Source organism: Artemia franciscana, chromosome 7 (genome assembly GCF_032884065.1).
Source record: "Artemia franciscana chromosome 7, ASM3288406v1, whole genome shotgun sequence".
Taxonomy (NCBI): Eukaryota; Metazoa; Arthropoda; class Branchiopoda; order Anostraca; family Artemiidae; genus Artemia; species Artemia franciscana.
In genome coordinates, this window is record NC_088869.1 from 17,720,876 (window position 1) to 17,740,497 (window position 19,622).

At 38.2% G+C, this 19,622-nt stretch overlaps 3 protein-coding genes across 3 annotated transcripts; all 3 read right to left on the reverse strand.

Moving 5' to 3' along the window:
* Positions 1-1,983: 1,983 nt before the first annotated feature.
* On the reverse strand, positions 1,984-4,045 carry LOC136028607 (asparagine--tRNA ligase, cytoplasmic-like). The gene has a single exon (XM_065706435.1). The coding sequence runs from the start codon at positions 3,586-3,588 to the stop codon at positions 1,984-1,986; it is 1,605 nt and encodes a 534-aa protein (XP_065562507.1). The 5' UTR covers positions 3,589-4,045.
* A 342-nt stretch (positions 4,046-4,387) lies between these two features.
* Positions 4,388-6,652, reverse strand: LOC136029614 (asparagine--tRNA ligase, cytoplasmic-like). The gene is given in 3 exon segments (XM_065708118.1): positions 4,388-4,566; positions 4,569-6,432; positions 6,584-6,652. Coding segments are annotated over 3 exon segments (2,112 nt in total).
* Positions 6,653-6,787: 135 nt separating this feature from the next.
* LOC136028608 (asparagine--tRNA ligase, cytoplasmic-like) lies at positions 6,788-8,878 on the reverse strand. The gene has a single exon (XM_065706436.1). The coding sequence runs from the start codon at positions 8,861-8,863 to the stop codon at positions 6,788-6,790; it is 2,076 nt and encodes a 691-aa protein (XP_065562508.1). The 5' UTR covers positions 8,864-8,878.
* Positions 8,879-19,622: the final 10,744 nt, after the last annotated feature.

The window sequence follows — 19,622 nt, forward strand, 5'->3', positions numbered from 1 at the left end:
ATTTCCTGGCAACAAAATCCTCAGAAGAAATATTATTAAGCCAGAGTGAGCTCTTGGCATTAAAATATGCACCCAAAACATAATTTGAATAATTTCTAAGACTATCTATTCTTGCTTAAGAACTATCTAATGAGCACAAGGATGGAGGGCAATACACGGATTAAACTAGAATAGTTCTACTTTTAAGATAAACAGACACTAACACATTCATTGGTCGAGATTTCGTAGTGTATATTGCATTTTAAGGATTTGCGGACAAGTATAGTGGCACTATACAATCTTTTCAATAACGTTGTCTTTGATAAGATATTTTAAATATTCGGTACACATGAAAGTTTACCAGATTTATTATTATCAGGCTCTTGGATAAGCACGACATCAGGGCATAAGTCAACCAGTATTTTTTCTAATTCTGCTGATGCAGCATAACAATGTTGTAGGTTAATCTGTAGAAACTGTAAGTTATTCCTATATACATTTACATGAGACGTGTTCTGCATTCATCATAAATAAAGGTAAAAAAAAGGTAATAGATTCGGCATTAGACTTTACAGTCCCTACCGGCGGTGCTGATCTCCGTTTCTTGGCCCTTCAGCCAGGAAGTGCAATGGGTTCTTTTTTTAATTGTTGGGTTATTTCTCTGGCTTTTGGGCAATTTTTGTAATCGTACCATGGATGTGGCTCACAATTGAGCTGTCGCTTATTACACGAACGGCAACATGACCAACTACTGAAAGATTTAGTACATTCATTGCAGTCTTGATAGCCCATACGCCAAGAGCAGGTTAAATCACCCTTACACTCATCAGATTTCTTATGGCCGAAAAGACAAAAATCGGTGCATCGTATAATGTTAATGTAATCCTCGCAGCGTAGGCGTAAAAATCCAAATTTGAAGCCTCCTCTTTTAAAAATTTCTCCTCTGATTTATCGGCTCATTTCTAATGTGTCGATATAACTTTTTCGTTTTTATTAATAGTCACCACTTCCAAGGTTTCTCCAGCAATAACAAGTTTTTCTATATCTGGATTACTGTGCTCTATAAATTCTTTGCACTCTGATTTATTTTTGATTATAGGAACACCGTTCACTAGCATTCTTGCTGGGTGTTTTTTCTAATTCCCTCGAAGTATATTTTAATGCTACTGAATTTTTGTTGAAAGCACAAAGAGCATTGTTTAAATTTCGTTTTGAGTCAAATTTAACAATGATTATGCCTTCTCGCCCATTTTCGATAGTTTTAGCTGAAAATTTGGCGGAATCTTCTTTGATTATTTTACTAGTGTCTTGCACTATTTTGTTGGGGGTACTCTCTTTGCTTCATTACTGCTAGGCTCAAGAATAATGGTTATGGTTTCAGGACCTACAATAACACTAGAGTACAATCTACGATTTTCAAGAGAGGATGGAACCATTGTTTCTTTATTTTTTATTTTTGTGTAATTTGATTATATTTTGAATATTATCGTTTTCGTTGCGCAGAAGTTCTGCATTTTCTTCTAAAAGCTGATTATATAAACTTTGAATCTGCTCACAAATATCGAATGCGTCATCCCTGCCTCCTGTATTTTCTTTACCTTGGCAAGAACTCCTTTCAAGGCATTGATTAGAGTACTAAAACTCGTTGCGTCTTCTGTGCTTAACTGCAAAAGAGTTTCATCAGCAGCTTGATTAACGAAAAATTCTTCCATTGTTAGAATCGGAATGAAACACTAGCAAAATCTTTTCATGGTAAGGGATATAGTTATTAATTCGAGACCCATACCACCATTTTCACCAATACATGTGGATCATACACAATATTCTCCTCAACAGTTCCTGAATCCACGCTCATTTTGTAAGATCCTGGGATGGCATGTCTTTAGTGTAAAACTTGAGCCTTGTAAAACCTGGGGTTGTCTGTTGGCCAGGCAATTGTAGCTAATACACCAAAATAATATCCAGTTGGAAGCTTTATTCTTAGAAGATCTGCTTAAACCAACTCTATGGTTTGTATCTGTCCAAGATTCTTGGATACAGACACGCATCGCAGATATGGTCTAAATTGAGAATCCATATTAGAAATCTCTCTAGGCCAAGACCATAGCCTCCATGGGCACAGCTTCCAAATTTTCTTTGGTCACTGTACCAATAATAGGTACTGGGTTCTATTTTTTTTTCTATGAAAGCTTTTATAAGCTCGTCATAATTGTCTATTCTCATGGAGGCCCCTAAATTTTCTCCAACACCGGGCATAAGAAGGTCTACTGACTCTGTAAGTTGTGGATCGTCAGAACATTTCTTCATATAAAAGGGTTTTATAGCTGCTGGAAACCGACAAACCAAAATTGGTTCATTAATTTTGTTTATCATTGTACGTTCTGTACCCTCGGAGATGTCATCCTCAAGTTTATAAAAAGTACCATCACTTTTTTTGAAATTGTTGTCTTTCAAATACTGAATTACTTCAGTGTAACTCATTCTTTTGAAAGGTCTCCTAGGTGTTCTGAAATCAGGGTTAATTTCGAACACTAACTGTCCCAAGGGGTTGTTAGGGTTTTTGATTCGATCGCAAACACTAACAACCAAATCTTCAATTTTTTCGAGAAGATTTTCGAACGTAATGAATGGGAATTCGGCTTCGATGTGAGTAAACTCACTAAGATGGCGTCTCGTTCGGGACTTTTCAGCACGGAAACTTTTTTGGATGCTAAAAACATCACCTAAGGCAGCAATTACACTCTCCAAATAGAGGTGAGAGCTCTGAGTCAAATAAGCTTTTTTCCCATAATATTGCAGCTCAAACAAACTTGATCCACCTTCAGTCTTCGTTTGAACTATGCAAGGTGGGTGTACCTCCATGTAACCCCTGTCTAAATGATGTTCTCTGATTAATTGCGTCACTAAAGAGGCTGCCTTCAAATTTTTAGAGGTATTTGTGCCTCTGATTACTATATGGCGGTTGTCCAGTTGAAGGTCAACATTAGATTTCTTATCAAGAATATAATAAGTTCCACCAGAAGGTGCTCCACATATAAGCTCCCAGTAATCTACAATTAGTTCGTGATCCCCAGGTGCCTTGTGGTGACTCCCTGGAGGTAATTCCATTACTTTTCCGAAAAGTATGACGGATGATTCAGTTGTTAATGTGATGGCTTCATACGTACTAGATAACAGATTAGTGAGCACGCACTGAAGATACCCGGTACCGTCCCGAAGTTGTATGAATAACAACTTTTTACCTTCCCTTCTCAGATGATGAACCCAGCCTTGGATTTTGACCCTTCTCTCCCTATGCTCAGTAGAGTCTTTAATTTTGATCACCTTTGCCGTTGGAAGGGTTTTGTCTTCCCAGATTTTAATTCTCCTAGCCTCTTCAATCTTTTTGGCTCTCCTTTCTTGTTTTTCCTTCTCCTTATCTTGGTTTTTCGCTGCTGCTGTTTTTTTTGCTTCTTTTAGCTTTTCTAACTTATAGAGCGCTTTTTGGCTTAGGTGTGTATTCAAAGCCATCAGCTTTTGAATCAACATCTCCTTTTTCATAAAATTTTTCTGAAGTGTTGGCTTGCCGTGAAATGATGGCTCTCCTTTCTTGTTTTTCCTTTTCCTCATCTTGGTTTTTCACTGCTGCTGCTGTTGTTTTTGCTTGGGCTCTCTTTAGAGCGCTTTTTGGCTTAGGTGTGTATTCCAAGCCATCAGCTTTTGAATCAACATCTCCTTTTTCATAAAATTTTTCTGAAGTGTTGGCTTGCCGTGAAATGATGGCTCTCCTTTCTTGTTTTTTCTTTTCCTCATCTTGGTTTTTCACTGCTGCTGATGTTGTTTTTGCTTGGGCTTTCTTTAGAGCGCTTTTTGGCTTAGGTGTGTATTCAAAGCCATCAGCTTTTGAATCAACATCTCCTTTTTCATAAAATTTTTCTGAAGTGTTTGCTTGCCGTGAAATGATGGCTCTCCTTTCTTGTTCTTCCTTTTCCTCATCTTGGTTTTTCACTGCTGCTGCTGTACCTTGGCAAGAACTCCTTTCAAGGCATTGATTAGAGTACTAAAACTCGTTGCATCTTCTGTGTTTAACTGCAAAAGAGTTTCATCAGCAGCTTGATTAACGAAAAATTCTTCCATTGTTAGGATTGGAATGAAACACTAGCAAAATCTTTTCATGGTAAGGGATATAGTTATTAATTCGAGACCCATACCACCATTTTCACCAATACATGTTGATCATACACAATATTATCCTCAACGGTTCCTGAATCCACGTACATTTTGTAAGATCCTGGGATGGCATGTCTTTAGTGTAAAACTTGAGCCTTGTAAAACTTGGGGTTGTCTGTTGGCCAGGCAATTGTAGCTAATACACCAAAATAATATCCAGTTGGAAGCTTTATTCTTAGAATATCTACTTAAACCAACTCTATGGTTTGTATCTGGCCAAGATTCTTGAATACAGACACGCATCGCAGATGTGGTCTAAATTGAGAATCCATATTAGAAATCTCTCTAGGCCAAGACCATAGCCTCCATAGGCACAGCTTCCAAATTTTCTTTGGTCACTGTACCAATAATAGGTACTGGGTTCTATTTTTTTTCTATGAAAGCTTTTATAAGCTCGTCATAATTGTCTTTTCTCATGGAGGCCCCTAAAATTTCTCCAACACCGGGCATAAGAAGGTCTACTGACTCTGTAAGTTGTGGATCGTCAGAACATTTCTTCATATAAAAGGGTTTTATAGCTGCTGGAAACCTACAAACCGAAATTGGTTCATTAATTTTGTTTATCATTGTACGTTCTGCACCCTTGGGGATGTCATCCTCAAGTTTATAAAACGTACCATCACTTTTTTTGATGTTGTTGTCTTTCAAATACTGAATTACTTCAGTGTAACTCATTCTTTTGAAAAGTCTCCTAGGTGTTCTGAAATCAGGGTTAATTTCGAACACTAACTGTCCCAAGGGGTTGTTAGGGTTTTTGATTCGATCGCAAACACTAACAACCAAATCTTCAATTTTTTCGAGAAGATTTTCGAACTTAATGAATGGGAATTTGGCTTCGATGTGAGTAAACTCACTAAGATGGCGTCTCGTTCGGGACTTTTCAGCACGGAAACTTTTTTGGATGCAAAAAACATCACCTAAGGCAGCAATTACACTCTCCAAATAGAGCTGAGAGCTCTGAGTCAAATAAGCTTTTTTCCCATAATATTGCAGCTCAAACAAACTTGATCCACCTCCAGTCTTCGTTTGAACTATGCAAGGTGGGTGTACCTCCATGTAACCCCTGTCTAAATGATGTTCTCTGATTAATTGCGTCAGTAAAGAGGCTGCCTTCAAATTTTTAGAGGTATTTGTGCCTCTGATTACTATGTGGCGGTTGTCCAGTTGAAGGTCAACATTAGATTTCTTATCAAGAATAGAATAAGCTCCACCAGAAGGTGCTCCACATATGAGCACCCAGTAATCTACAATAAGTTCGTGATCCCCAGGTGCCTTGTGGTGACTCCCTGAAGGTAATTCCATTACTTTTTCGAAAAGTGTGACGGATGATTCAGTTTTTAATGTGATGGCTTCATACGTACTACATAACAGATTAGTGAGCACGCACTGAAGATACCCGGTACCGTCCCAAAGTTGTATGAATAACAACTTTTTACCTTCCCTTCTCAGATGATGAACCCAGCCTTGGATTTTGACCCTTCTCTCCCTATGCTCAGTAGAGTCTTTAATTTTGATCACCTTTGCCGTTGGAAGGGTTTTGTCTTCCCAGATTTTAATTCTCCTAGCCTTTTCAATCTTTTTGGCTCTCCTTTCTTGTTTTTCCTTCTCCTTATCTTGGTTTTTCGCTGCTGCTGTTTTTTTTGCTTTTTTTAGCTTTTCTAAATTTTGAGCTCTCTTTAGAGCGCTTTTTGGCTTAGGTGTGTATTCAACGCCATCAGCTTTTGAATCAACATCTCCTTTTTCATAAAATTTTTCTGAAGTGTTGGCTTGCCGTGAAATGATGGCTCTCCTTTCTTGTTTTTCCTTTTCCTCATCTTGGTTTTTCACTGCTGCTGCTGTTGTTTTTGCTTGGGCTCCCTTTAGAGCCCTTTGTCGCTTAGGTGTGTATTCCAAGCCATCAGCTTTTGAATCAACATCTCCTTTTTCATAAAATTTTTCTGAAGTGTTGGCTTGCCGTGAAATGATGGCTCTCCTTTCTTGTTTTTTCTTTTCCTCATCTTGGTTTTTCACTGCTGCTGATGTTGTTTTTGCTTGGGCTCTCTTTAGAGCGCTTTTTGGCTTAGGTGTGTATTCAAAGCCATCAGCTTTTGAATCAACATCTCCTTTTTCATAAAATTTTTCTGAAGTGTTGGCTTGCTGTGAAATGATGGCTCTCCTTTCTTGTTTTTCCTTTTCCTCATCTTTGTTTTTCACTGCTGCTGCTCTACCTTGGCAAGAACTCCTTTCAAGGCATTGATTAGAGTACTAAAACTCGTTGCATCTTCTGTGCTTAACTGCAAAAGAGTATCATCAGCAGCTTGATTAACGAAAAATTCTTCCATTGTTAGAATCGGAATGAAACACTAGCAAAATCTTTTCATGGTAAGGGATATAGTTATTAATTCGAGACCCATACCACCATTTTCACCAATACATGTGGATCATACACAATATTCTCCTCAACGGTTCCTGAATCCACGCACATTTTGTAAGATCCTGGGATGGCATGTCTTTAGTGTAAAACTTGGGGTTGTCTGTTGGCCAGGCAATTGTAGCTAATACACCAAAATAATATCCAGTTGGAAGCTTTATTCTTAGAACTTCTGCTGAAACTACAACTCTATGGTTTGTATCTGTCCAAGATTCTTGGATACAGACACGCATCGCAGATTTGGTCTAAATTGAGAATCCACATTAGAAATCTCTCTAGGCCAAGACCATAGCCTCCATGGGCACAGCTTCCAAATTTTCTTTGGTCACTGTACCAATAATAGGTACTGGGTTCTATTTCTTTTTCTATGAAAGCTTTTATAAGCTCGTCATAATTGTCTATTCTCATGGAGGCCCCTAAAATTTCTCCAACACCGGGCATAAGAAGGTCTACTGACTCTGTAAGTTGTGGATCGTCAGAACATTTCTTTGTATAGAAGGGTTTTACACCTTTTGGAAACCGACAAACCAAAATTGGTTCATTAATTTTGTTTATCATTGTACGTTCTGCACTTTCGGGGATGTCATCCTCAAGTGTGTAAAACGTACCATTAATTTTTTTGATGTTGTTGTCTTTCAAATACTGAATTACTTCAGTGTAACTCATTCTTTTGAAAGGTCTCCTAGGTGTTCTGAAATCAGGGTTAATTTCGAACACTAACTGTCCCAAGGGGTTATTGGGGTTTGTGATTCGATCGCAAACACTAACAACCAAATCTTCAATTTTTTCGAGAAGATTTTTGAACGTAATGAATGGGAATTCGGCTTCGATGTGAGTAAACTCACTAAGATGGTAACTCGTTCGGAACTTTCCAGCACGGAAACTTTTTTGGATGCAAAAAACATCACCTAAGGCAGCAATTACACTCTCCAAATAGAGCTGAGAGCTCTGAGTCAAATAAGCTTTTTTCCCATAATATTGCAGCTCAAACAAACTTGATCCAATCTTGTTTGAATCAAACAAACTTGATTCAGTCTTCGTTTGAACTATGCAAGGTGGGTGTACCTCCATGTAACCCCTGTCTAAATGATGTTCTCTGATTAATTGCGTCACTAAAGAGGCTGCCTTCAAATTTTTAGAGGTATTTGTGCCTCTGATTACTATATGGCGGTTGTCCAGTTGAAAGTCAACATTAGATTTCTTATCAAGAATATAATAAGTTCCACCAGAAGGTGCTCCACATATAAGCTCCCAGTAATCTACAATAAGTTCGTGATCCCCAGGTGCCTTGTGGTGACTCCCTGGAGGTAATTCCATTACTTTTCCGAAAAGTGTGACGGATGATTCAGTTGTTAATGTGATGGCTTCATACGTACTAGATAACAGATTAGTGAGCACGCACTGAAGATACCCGGTACCGTCCCGAAGTTGTATGAATAACAACTTTTTACCTTCCCTTCTCAGATGATGAACCCAGCCTTGGATTTTGACCCTTCTCTCCCTATGCTCAGTAGAGTCTTTAATTTTGATCACCTTTGCCGTTGGAAGGGTTTTGTCTTCCGAGATTTTAATTCTCCTAGCCTCTTCAATCTTTTTGGCTCTCCTTTCTTGTTTTTCCTTCTCCTTATCTTGGTTTTTCGCTTGTGCTGTTTTTTTTGCTTCTTTTAGCTTTTCTAACTTTTGGGCTCTCTTTAGAGCGCTTTTTGGCTTAGGTGTGTATTCAAAGCCATCAGCTTTTGAATCAACATCTCCTTTTTCATAAAATTTTTCTGAAGTGTTGGCTTGCCCTGAAATGATGGCTCTCCTTTCTTGTTTTTCCTTTTCCTCATCTTGGTTTTTCACTGCTGCTGCTGTTGTTTTTGCTTGGGCTCTCTTTAGAGCGCTTTTTGGCTTAGGTGTGTATTCCAAGCCATCAGCTTTTGAATCAACATCTCCTTTTTCATAAAATTTTTCTAAAGTGTTGGCTTGCCTTGAAATGATGGCTCTCCTTTCTTGTTTTTCCTTTTCCTCATCTTGGTTTTTCACTGCTGCTGCTGCTGTTGTTTTTGCTTGGGCTCTCTTTAGAGCGCTTTTTGGCTTAGGTGTGTATTCAAAGCCATCAGCTTTTGAATCAACATCTCGTTTTTCATCAAATTGCTCTGAAGTGTTGGCTTGCTGCCCATAGTCACTGGCTTGGAATATTCTTGGTTTTCCTAAAAACCACCAAACTGATATCCCAGCAAATGTGACTGAAGCACCAATCATGGCTATTTTAATCATAGCCATTTTTCTTTTAGCAAGTTTTTTTTTACAATGATGGTCATTCAGTGATCTATTTATCTTTTATATAATCTATGACATCATGAGTTTTGCCCAGTATGACGTCAATATAAAAATGACATTCTGTATATGCTACTATGAAAAATTATACAATTGGAAATGGGTTGAAATTAAAATGACGTCAGTCAGACATAACAGCTATGATATTTGCGAAAGAAGCATAAAGATTAAAAAAGTCAAAATATACATGTCAATGAATCTCTCTTAGACAAAAAGCTTTCAAAATAGATTTTTCGCTCTGATAAGGAAAATCGTTTTAAACAGTGAGCTTTCTTTGTGTGTTATTAGATCATAGGCAGCGTAATAGTGTTGTCTAAGGGATAAGCAATGTAGGAACAATGTATTTTTCTTTGACCATTCATTCAAGGCACTTCGCTTAGAATCGGTTGCCATAGAAACTTAGAAATGTGCTCATTCTATTAGTAATTGAAAGTCTTTGTGCACTTTTGAAGAGTCAAAAGTAACTGGAAGTTGACAAGTAACCCCCCTCCCCCTTCACAGACAAATTATTTCCCAAAACATATCGAATCAAATTTTTAAGATTGTATGCTCCTTAGCATTATTGAAAGGTTCAGTAATTATGTCTTTAGAGCACGTAAACCCCCCACCCCCCCTACTGACCTCAGGGTAAGGACTATAGTCTGGGCAATACTTTTCCCCAAACATACCTGATCGAAATTGCGAGATTGCTATTTTGTTCAGAACGGTCAAAAAAACATATGTTAATGGTTCCAGGGTTGACATAACTTCATAAGAGCCCATGGACAAGAGCACTAAGCTATATCCCAGAGCATATAAGGTCTTTATGGAATGGGCTGTAATATGAACTTCGGATGTGACTCATTTTATAAGGAGTTCTAGCTTCTAGTATTCTTTTTAAGAGTAAATAGTGATCAGCACCACAGATCGTTTAGAGTTATTTAGCACAATTAAAAATTATAGGAATTATGTATCTTGGTATCTCAACCCCCCCCACCCCAACTGACTTCAGACTTCAGGGGAAGGAGTGTAGGCTATTCAATATGTTCATTGTTTACACATATTATATGTTTTTAAGAAGGGTGGGTATAGAGTCTCTCGACTCTACTTTTTAAAACAGTAAAAAACTATAGCGTAAAGAGCGGGGCGTTGAGGAGGAAACTGCCCCTTTCATATACGGAGTAATTTCTGTTGTTTCTAAGTCTTAACAACAGAACTCCTTACTTTCAGTTAAAAAAAACTTGTTTTTTATTTAATTTCTGAATATTTTTGAATTAACGTATGTTTTGATGTTGGCTCTCCGCATATGAATAATTTAAGCGAAATTTACATATTAATTTATTTTTTGGCTAAATGTCTTAATCATAGTTTTGTTGGGACTGTTTTGAAAAAGATAGAAGCAGGGAACTAGGCCTAGTTACCCTCCAATTCTTTGGTTACTTAAAAAGGCAACTAGAACTTTTAATTTTACGAACGTTTTTATTAGTAACAATATACGTAACTAACGAATTAACTTACGTAACTTACAAATTAACTTACGTAAAGAACTTCTAAATTCGGATGTTTTTATTACGCATATGGGGGGGGGGGGGGGTGGTGGTTCGTCCCTCGTCAATGCCTCGCTCTTTACACAAAAAATTAAATCTGTCCCGATTCCTTAAGAATGACCCCAGAATCACAAAGGTCGTAGAATAAATCGTTGAAATTAATAAAATTACTTTGGCGTAAAGACTGGGGAATTAAGAGGATGTGAACTTTTTTTATGCGTAATATTTTCTGTTCGTTTTAAGTTTTAATGCTTCTCCTTACTTCCAGTTGAAGAAACTCTTTCATATTTACTTTTTCATTACACTTAAAAAAAAGCTAAAAGATCCTGCGGCCCCTCCATGGAAATTATCTCCCCCCTAACAAATTTCTCCATGAAAAGTTTCCCCCATAACATACTCCCCTCAACCTCTCACCCAACCAAAAGAATCCCACTGAAAGTGTCTGTACACTTCCCAATAACCATTACTGAGCATAAACTGGTCAAAGTTTGTAACTTGCAGCCCCTCCCACGGAGACTGTGGGAGAATAAATCGTCCCCAAAGACATATTTTTTAGGTTTTTTTGCTATGTTGAATAAAATGGCTATCTCAGAATTTTAATTCGGTGACTTTGGGAAGAAAGGAGCGTGGAAGATGGCCTAGGGGCCCTCCAATTTTTCTGGTCACTTGAAAAGGGCAGCAAAACTTCTAATTTTCGCTATAATGAGCCCTCTTGCGACATTCTAGGACTACTGGGTTGATATGATCACCCCTGGAAAAAAAAAAACAAACACGCATCCGTGATTTGGCTTCTGGCAAAAAAAGTACAAAATTCCACAGTTTTGGAAAAAGGAGCTTGAAACTTCTACCCTAGATTTGTTTTTTCTGATACGCTGAATCTGATGGTATAATTATAGTTAAGATTATATGACTTTTACGGGGTGTTTCCCCCTGTTTTCTAGAATAAGGCAAGTTTTTTTCAGGCTAGTAACTTTTGATAGATAATACTAAATTTGATGAAACTTGTATATTTAAAATCAGTATTAAATACAATTCTTTCGATTTAACTATTGATATCGAAATTCCGTCTTTCAGGGTTTCGGTTACTATTGAGCCTTGTCGCTCCTTACTACAGTTCGTTACCACGAACTGTTTGATATATAATTCATTGGTATTTATTTATTTATTTTTCAGTTTCTTAGATCAGGGCACTTCGTATCGAAGAAGTTGTCATAAGAACTTTGAAAGGGACTCATTCGACTGGAAATTGAAAGAGCTAGTGCCATTCTTAATAGTCTAAATTGATTGGAGGGCCATGATTCTCATCATTTCCCCTAACACATTCAATCCATATTTTGATAAAGTCATTTTGTTCAGCGTATTTAAAAGGTCTGGAAAATATGTCTTTGGAGATGACAACCCCACAGCCCTCAGGGCAAGGATTGTCAGTAATGCCCTGGGAGCATATAAGTTTTTATAAAAAGTGTGGTTGTATAAACTTTGTAGAGGATTCAGTGGATTGGAAATCAGAAGTGGTATTGCCCTTTCAAGAGTCAAAGTTAAGAGATAGTAAGTACCCCCTTCCTCAACTCCTTTTTACCCAGATGCATACGATAGAATTTAGAGAAAGCCATCTGTTAAAAGAATAGTCTAAAGGTTACATAATATGGCTTTCAGGATTGAAACAATCCCGCAGAGCTAGGGGACAGGGGCTGTAAGTTATGCTCTGGACCATGGGGGCATGTTTAGTTCTTATGGAAGGGTGGCCATGTAAACTTTAGAGAAGGCTCATTTGATTATAAGTTTAAAGTTCTACTTCCCTTTTAAGATTCAAAACCAATGGAGAGGAACGAGCCCCCCCCCCCCTTCATTACCTACTCTTTTCTCCAACCCTATTCAATCGAAATTTTTAGATAGCCTCTCTGTCCATAATAGTTCAAAGAACATATTGCAATAGCCTCAGGTTTGACATCCCCCCCACCAACCAGAGTCCAGGGATAATAGTTGTTCTTAAGGGAAGTTATTCCCCCCCCATATTTTCGGCTTTAGAACAGGGGGGATCGCATAGAAGGAACTATCGGAAAAACTTCAAAATGAGCACAATCAATCGAAAATTGAAATTCGGCTGCCCTTTTTATAGTTAAAAGGGATTGGAGAGAAACCAGCCCATCCCCCACCCACGCCCATTATTTCCTCAATTTTATCCAGTCAAAATTTTGGGATTGACATTTTTTCAACGTATTTGAAATATCTGGTAATAGTTTCTTTGAAAATGACGACAATTCCGGGGTTGACAGAAGACCCAGGGTGTGGAGGAGTAGAAAATTAGTAGAAAATTGCATGTACTGTGAAACACAGTTCAAAAAAGACAACAGTCACAAGCGCTTAAAAACAGTCAGCAGGCTATCCTCCGAAAAAGTTCCCTCAATGCCCTTAATCCTATACATACTGGAGAAAGACATCAATGATTCCAAGATGAAGCTCGAACAATTGAAAGAGTACTTTGAGGAGAAGCTGAACCCTGGAGCAATGATCCACACAAATGTCCTGAACTCTTTCCCAATCATAGATCGAGACCCCCTCTACCTCTACTTAGAGGCGAAACCAAAGTGGCCAATAAACCCCTGAGGTAAGTGAAAGCTCCGGGGACACAAGGTGTCAGTGCTGAACTGATAAAGGTTGGTTCTTAGGACGTTTTTGACCAATACCGCAGTCAAATATCCGCTACGTTGTCTACTGGACACGTCTCGCAGCAATAGTACAAGGCAGTAATAGTTCCAATGTACAAAAAAGGTTCAACAAAGAATGTGACAACTACCGGCCCATCAGCCTCACAAGTCACCAAACCAGAATCCTGACCAAGATCCTGCTACATTGAATTCAAACAACCACCACCTCTGTCCTTAGCGAGTATCAAGCTGCCTATTGGCCGAGTGGATTGGTGCGCCAGATTCAGAATCATTCATTTGAGAAGACGCAGGTTCGAATCCCAGTGTACCCAATTGTTTTTTTGGGACGGGGTCAGTGGCGTGACTCTGCAAGCCTAGCCAGAGTCGACCCATATCTAAATGGGTACCTTGAGAAATCTGGGGAAGGTAAACAGGAAGGGTGTGCGAAGGCATAGGATGGTTTCCCCCCCCCCTCATTACACTTCCTGGCTGAAAGGCCAAGAAACAGAGATCAGCACCACCGATAGGGACTGTAAAGTCTAATTCCGCATCCTTTACCTTTTTACCTTTTTATTCCTCGGGACAACCAACTATTGACCAAATATTTACTGAGTGGTAACTGATGGAAAGATTCATTGAATTTAACAGAGACCTTTATCAGCTCTTGATTGACTTCCGATAGGCTTTGACTTAATATCAAGGAAAGACTTGTGGTATATTTTAAGGCATTACAGTGTCCCAGATGAAATAGTATACGGGGAATACAGGGTAAATGCGTACCACCATGCGGGGTAAATACCTGTTAATCACATTTTATGACTTTTAAAAATGTAAATAGAAACTTCAATTTCTAATCAAATGAGCCATCTCTGATGTTTATACGAGAACCCTTGGCATGAAACATTATCTGCTATCGGAGCAGAATTACTTCACTTCCCCAGAACTCTGGGGTGTTGAGTGACCCCTGATTTTTCTTTATTTGATCATTGAACTATTTAGAACAAAATGGCTATCTAAAATTTTGGTTAGAGGCATTTGCAGAAAAGGGGCCTTTTGGCGGGGAAAGGGGGCTAGCTGCGTTCATTTCTCTTTTGACTCTTATAAGTGGCACTAGAAATTTCGATTTACAATCGAATGAGCCCCCTCCGAAGCTTATACTACTATCACTTTCATCACAACCTTACATGCCTACAGGGAATGATGTACACCACTTGCCTCTAGGTTGTCGTGGGATATGTTATCCCTGGAGTCTTTGGTATGTGATCTTTGATATATTTTTAAACAAAATAGCTATATTAAAAAATGACTATATGGATTTAGGGAAAAGAGGTTTGGAAAGGGTGGGGGGGGCTTGTTGACATCGGATCCATTTGACTCTTAAAAAGGGAATTAGAACTGTTAATTTCTAAGCATTTGATTCCCCTCAGAGGTTTTCACGAACACTTCTTTCATGAAAAGCTTATGTGCCACCAGGCAATAAGTTACAACTGTTCCCCCAGGCTTTTGAAGGGTGGGGATAGTTGACCCGCTGTTTTGACCCTGGATAGTTGACCAGCTGATCGTTGAATTATTTCAAACTAACTTCCAAAAAATTTTGATCGGATTCATCTGAGAACCAGATGAAGGTAAGTGATTGTGTGAGTGGAGGGGGGGGGGGAGATGCCCTCCGATCCTTTTTTACTAAAAAATGTAAATATGATTTCAGTTATCAACAAAATGAGTCACCTCCGAAGGTAAGACAGCCTCCAATTACATAAGAAACCTTATAAGCCGCAGAAGCATAACTTAAAACACTCACCCCGGGCTTTGGAGGGATGCGTTGACCCCCGGAGTTTTCGCTATCTGACTTTTAAACTATTTTTTACAAAGTGGCTATTGCAAAATTTTTACCAAGTGGTTTTGGAGGAAAAGGGCAAGGGTGGGAGGGGGAAGAAGTGCCCGATATCTTATGCCTCCTGAAAAGTGCACAAGAGCTTTAAATTTCTAATCAAATGAGCCCTATATACGAGCATCCCTTCGGTAAGAACCATATATTCCCCAGGGCATGACTTAGAACGCCTGCTTTTGAGCCCTGGGGAGATGTGTGGACACTGGAGCTTTCTTTATATGATCTTTGAACTATCAAACAGTTCGTGGTAACGAACTGTAGTAAGGAGCGACCCGTCTCAATATAAGCAAAGCTCTAAAGGACGGAATTTTCATACTAATAGTTACACCAAAAGAATTGCATTTTGATGCTGATTTTAAATATATAAATTTGATCAAGTTAAGCTACCCATCAAAAGTTAAGAGCCTGAGAAAATTTGCCCTATTTTACAAAATAGAGGGAAACACCCCCTAAAAGTCATAAAATCTTAACGAAAATCACACCACCAGGTTCACCGTATCAGAGAACCATACTGTACAAGTTCCAAGCTCATATCTACAAAAATGTGGAATTTTATATTTCTCTCTTTAGACAAATCACGGATGCGTGTTTATTTGTTCGTTTCTTTGTTTTGTTTTTTCCCAAGGGTGATCGTATCGACCCAATGGTCCTAGAATTTTGCGAGAGGGTTCTTCGAACAGAAAGTTCTACTGCTCTTTTTAAGAGACCAAAATAATTGGAGGGCACCTAGGACCCTCCCATGCTCATTTTTTCCCAAGGTCGTCGGATCAAAATTCTGAGATAGATATTTTATTAAGCATAGTCGAAAAACCTTAGAACTATGCCTTTGGGGATGACTTACTCCCCCAAAGTTTCCGTGGGAGGGACTGCAAATTACAAACTTGACCAGTGTTTGCATATATTAATGGTTATTAGGAAGTGTACAGACGTTTTTAATAAGATTTTTTGGTTGGGAGGAGGGGTTGGGAAGAGAGGGTTATATTGGGGAAACTTTCCATGGAGGAATTTGTCATGGGGGAAGAAAATAATATGAAAATTTGCTTCAACTCAAAGTAAGGAGTAGCATTAAAAATTAAAACGAACAGAAAATATTACGCATATAAGGGGTTCACCTCCTCCTAATACCTCACTCTTTACGCTAAAGCATTTTTAGCAATTTCAACTATTTATTCTACGGCCTTTGTGATTCAGGGGAAAAAATTTAAGCTTTAGTGTAAAGAGTGAGGTATTGAGGAGTGGGCGAACCCTCTCATATATGTAATAAAAACATACGAATATAGAAGTTTGTTACGCAAGCTAATTCACAAGTTACGTATATCTTTTACTGATGAAAACGTTCGTAAAAAATTAAAAGTTCTAGTTGCCTTTTAAGTACTCAAAAAATTGGAGGGTAATTGGGCCTCTTCTCCCCTCCTTTTTCTCAAGATCAATTGATCCAAACTATGGGAAAGCCATTTAGTCAAATAAATAAGTATGCAAATTTTGCTTTAATAATTCATCTGCGGAGAGCCGAAATCAAAACATGGAGTAACTAAAAAACCTTCAGAAATTAAATTAAAAAAAACAATTGTTTTTTAACTGAAAGTAAGGAGCGACATTAAAGCTTAAAACGAGTAGAAATTACCCCGCAAATGAAAGGGGGTGTTTCCTCTTCAACGCCTTACTCTTTACGCTAAAGCTTTTACTGTTTTAAAAAGCAGAGTTGAGAGAGACTTGTTTTTTTTAATTTAATTTTTAACAAAAGGCGATTTAAAAATTTATTATCCGATATATGTTGGAGAAAAAGGGCGATGAAGAGCGGGGGTACTAATATTTCTCCTATCTCTTGTGACTCTTAAAAAATTACTAATATTTCTCTTATCTCTTTTGACTCTTAAAAAGTGAACTAGAATTTTCAATAAAATGAGTCCTCCCTGAAGTTTATCCGAGCATCCCTTCTAGAATAACCATATCTGCCCCCAGAGCAAAGGAATATATGTGACGACCCCTTGAATATGAAGTGCCTTTTTGAAAAAAAGTAATAATAAATAAGTAACAAAACATTGGAGCCGTATGGCCTTTACTCTAATACGTTGCCTCTGACAAGCTGCATGTCATAGAGCTCTAGTAATGGAGATTTGAAAACACTTTAAACGCTTCAAACCTAAACAGACAAGACAAGACAAGGCAAGACACAGACAAGACAGTATTGTTGTTTTTTTTCAAGATACCTTCTCAAGACCGGAAAAAAATTTGCGCTTTATTGAAAAAAGAAACATTTTAGTTCTTTTCGCTTTTTTGACTTTAGTAAATGAATAATTGGAAACCTTAATGAATATATCAGTATTTGCATATAATACTAACAATCAACGATCTTTTGCATCAATTTTTTTCAGAAAGTATAAATTATTTTCTGGTCTCGAGAAGATATGGAGATTGTCAGCTCTAATAGATATCTATCTATTAGTATAAAGTATAAAACAATCTATTAGGTGGAATATAAAGAAAAAAAAGGAAAAAGAAAAAGGCGAAAAACAATACTTCAAGATTAAACGATTAAATTACATTCACTATATACATTCATAACTCATATATGACGTGCAACGGCAGGAAATCATAAAGCTGTTCAAGGGCACCTTTTCTAGCATTAGTTTCCTGCTCTGCCACAGCCTCACGGGGATCTGGAATTTGATACTTATTCAAAAGAAATGAGTTTCTCTCGAATAGCGGTATGCGTATCAAAAACTTCAAATATCTACAAAACGTGGACCTAACTTTTAGTCTCTCTGTTTCTGTGAACCATTCCCAAAGCGGCGAAAGGTAAAGGATATGTGATAATGCCACTGCTCTGTACGTCCTCGCCAAAATTTGCCGATTGTAAGAATACTTCAGCGGGGCTAGTTTAGCATAGCTCACTCGCAGGTTAGACACATGGGTATCAAGGCAAAGAGTTCTGGTAGTTTTCTTATCTCGGAGGTACCAAAGACCTAAATATTTGAGCGAAGAAGATGGTACGATAATAGCACCATCTACGGATACAGTTGGTGCTGGTGCCTCTTGTTTCGCAGAGCTGAAACCCAGAAATTCAGTGTTCTGGCCATTAACTTGTAGACCAATAGCGCTATAACCAGATACAAGCTCATCTAAATTGCCCTGCAGTACACTCAATGAGAAACTCAACATAAGTAAATCATCAGCATAGCTTATTAAACTCAAATTATATGTATTAAATCTTAGCCTGTCAGAAATTTATTTTGTAACCTTAGAAGTCAACGTATTAAATAATATCAGACTTAAGAAGGAACCTTGTCGAAGTCTTCTCTTTAGTTTAACTGGCTCATTGAGTTTTTCAAGGCCAATTTTTACTCTTACATAGCTATTAGAGTACCAAAATGATAACACAGCTACTATATGGGCGTTCACACCGGCATTTAGCAAGGTGTGGAATACAGCAGACTGGATTACTGAATCAAATGCAGCAGAAATGTCAACACTACATATATGTACGGATAACGCAAGTGAATCAGCCTTGGCAAGAATACGCTTTAGAAGTCTATGGGCGAAAGCACAGCTGAGATGCTTTCAAAATCCAAACTGCCTGTAGTGTATCACACACACTTCGATATAACTTTGCGAAGGACCAATTTTTCCAGCACCTTGCTCAATAAACCTGAGACAGTAATCGGTCTGTAGCCTCCATACTCATTTGCGTATTTTCCTTTCTTCAGGATGTATGTAACGATTCCGGTACAAAACGATTTGGGGACATTGGCACTATCTATACACATCTGAAAAAGTAGTTGCATATGCTGGATCAAAAACGGTGAACCATTGCGCAGATGATTACCGCTGGTACCATCAAGATCTGGAGCCTTGTTAACCTTTAAGTGGCAAACAGCCCTCAAAACATCATTCACGGATATAAAAATTTTTTTTTTCTTTTTCAGCAGTAAATCAAGACGCGATTTAAGTGATTCATCACATTCCTTTTCCAAGGGAGTATCTTTAGACCTTACAGACTTTTAAATTTTGCAGGTCACGGATAACCTCTACCGAAGCATTTTTTTCTTCCTTCACTTTCAGCTCATCCACACATGCTTTGTATTGTCTTTTTGTTTTACGAAAGAGATTGAAGACAGTGCCGGTCCTCGGCTTGCCGGAGTCACACCACACAGAATACCACATCTTAGACCTCCATTTGGCATGCTTCACGTAAGGATGGTCACTCCATCCTCTTTTCCTTGTACCTTTCCTAATAACTGCACTAGGTACGGCTGCAGACTCAGCAAGTTTTAGCGCGTGAGTAATTTCAGCTCAGTATGTATTGAGTGCAATCTTGTCATCGCAACCATGGACAAGAAGCTGGAATGGGACTTTTATTTTGTCCAAAATTTCGTCACACGTCGAATGGAACAGACTGAGGTTAATCTTTTTCCACCTGCGTCTTTCTGCATAATCTGGCCTTTTTGATTTCACATCGTGACTAAAAGGAACATTAAACTTAGGACCAAGATGATCACTTACGGTATGTTCTGAATTTACATGTACAGGCGAGGGAATATAAAAGTCAGAAAAGACGGGATCAATATTACTAGCGCGTCCTGAATTGTGAATGAACGTCAAGTTTTGATCTTTAATATATGGAGAACAGTCACTCGGAATAT

What these genes read in the sequence shown, in the direction of transcription:
- LOC136028607 (XM_065706435.1), bottom strand. Translation starts at nt 3,588, where the DNA reads ATGAGGAAAAGGAAAAACAAGAAAGGAGAGCCATCATTTCACGGCAAG.
- LOC136028608 (XM_065706436.1), bottom strand. Translation starts at nt 8,863, where the DNA reads ATGGCTATGATTAAAATAGCCATGATTGGTGCTTCAGTCACATTTGCT.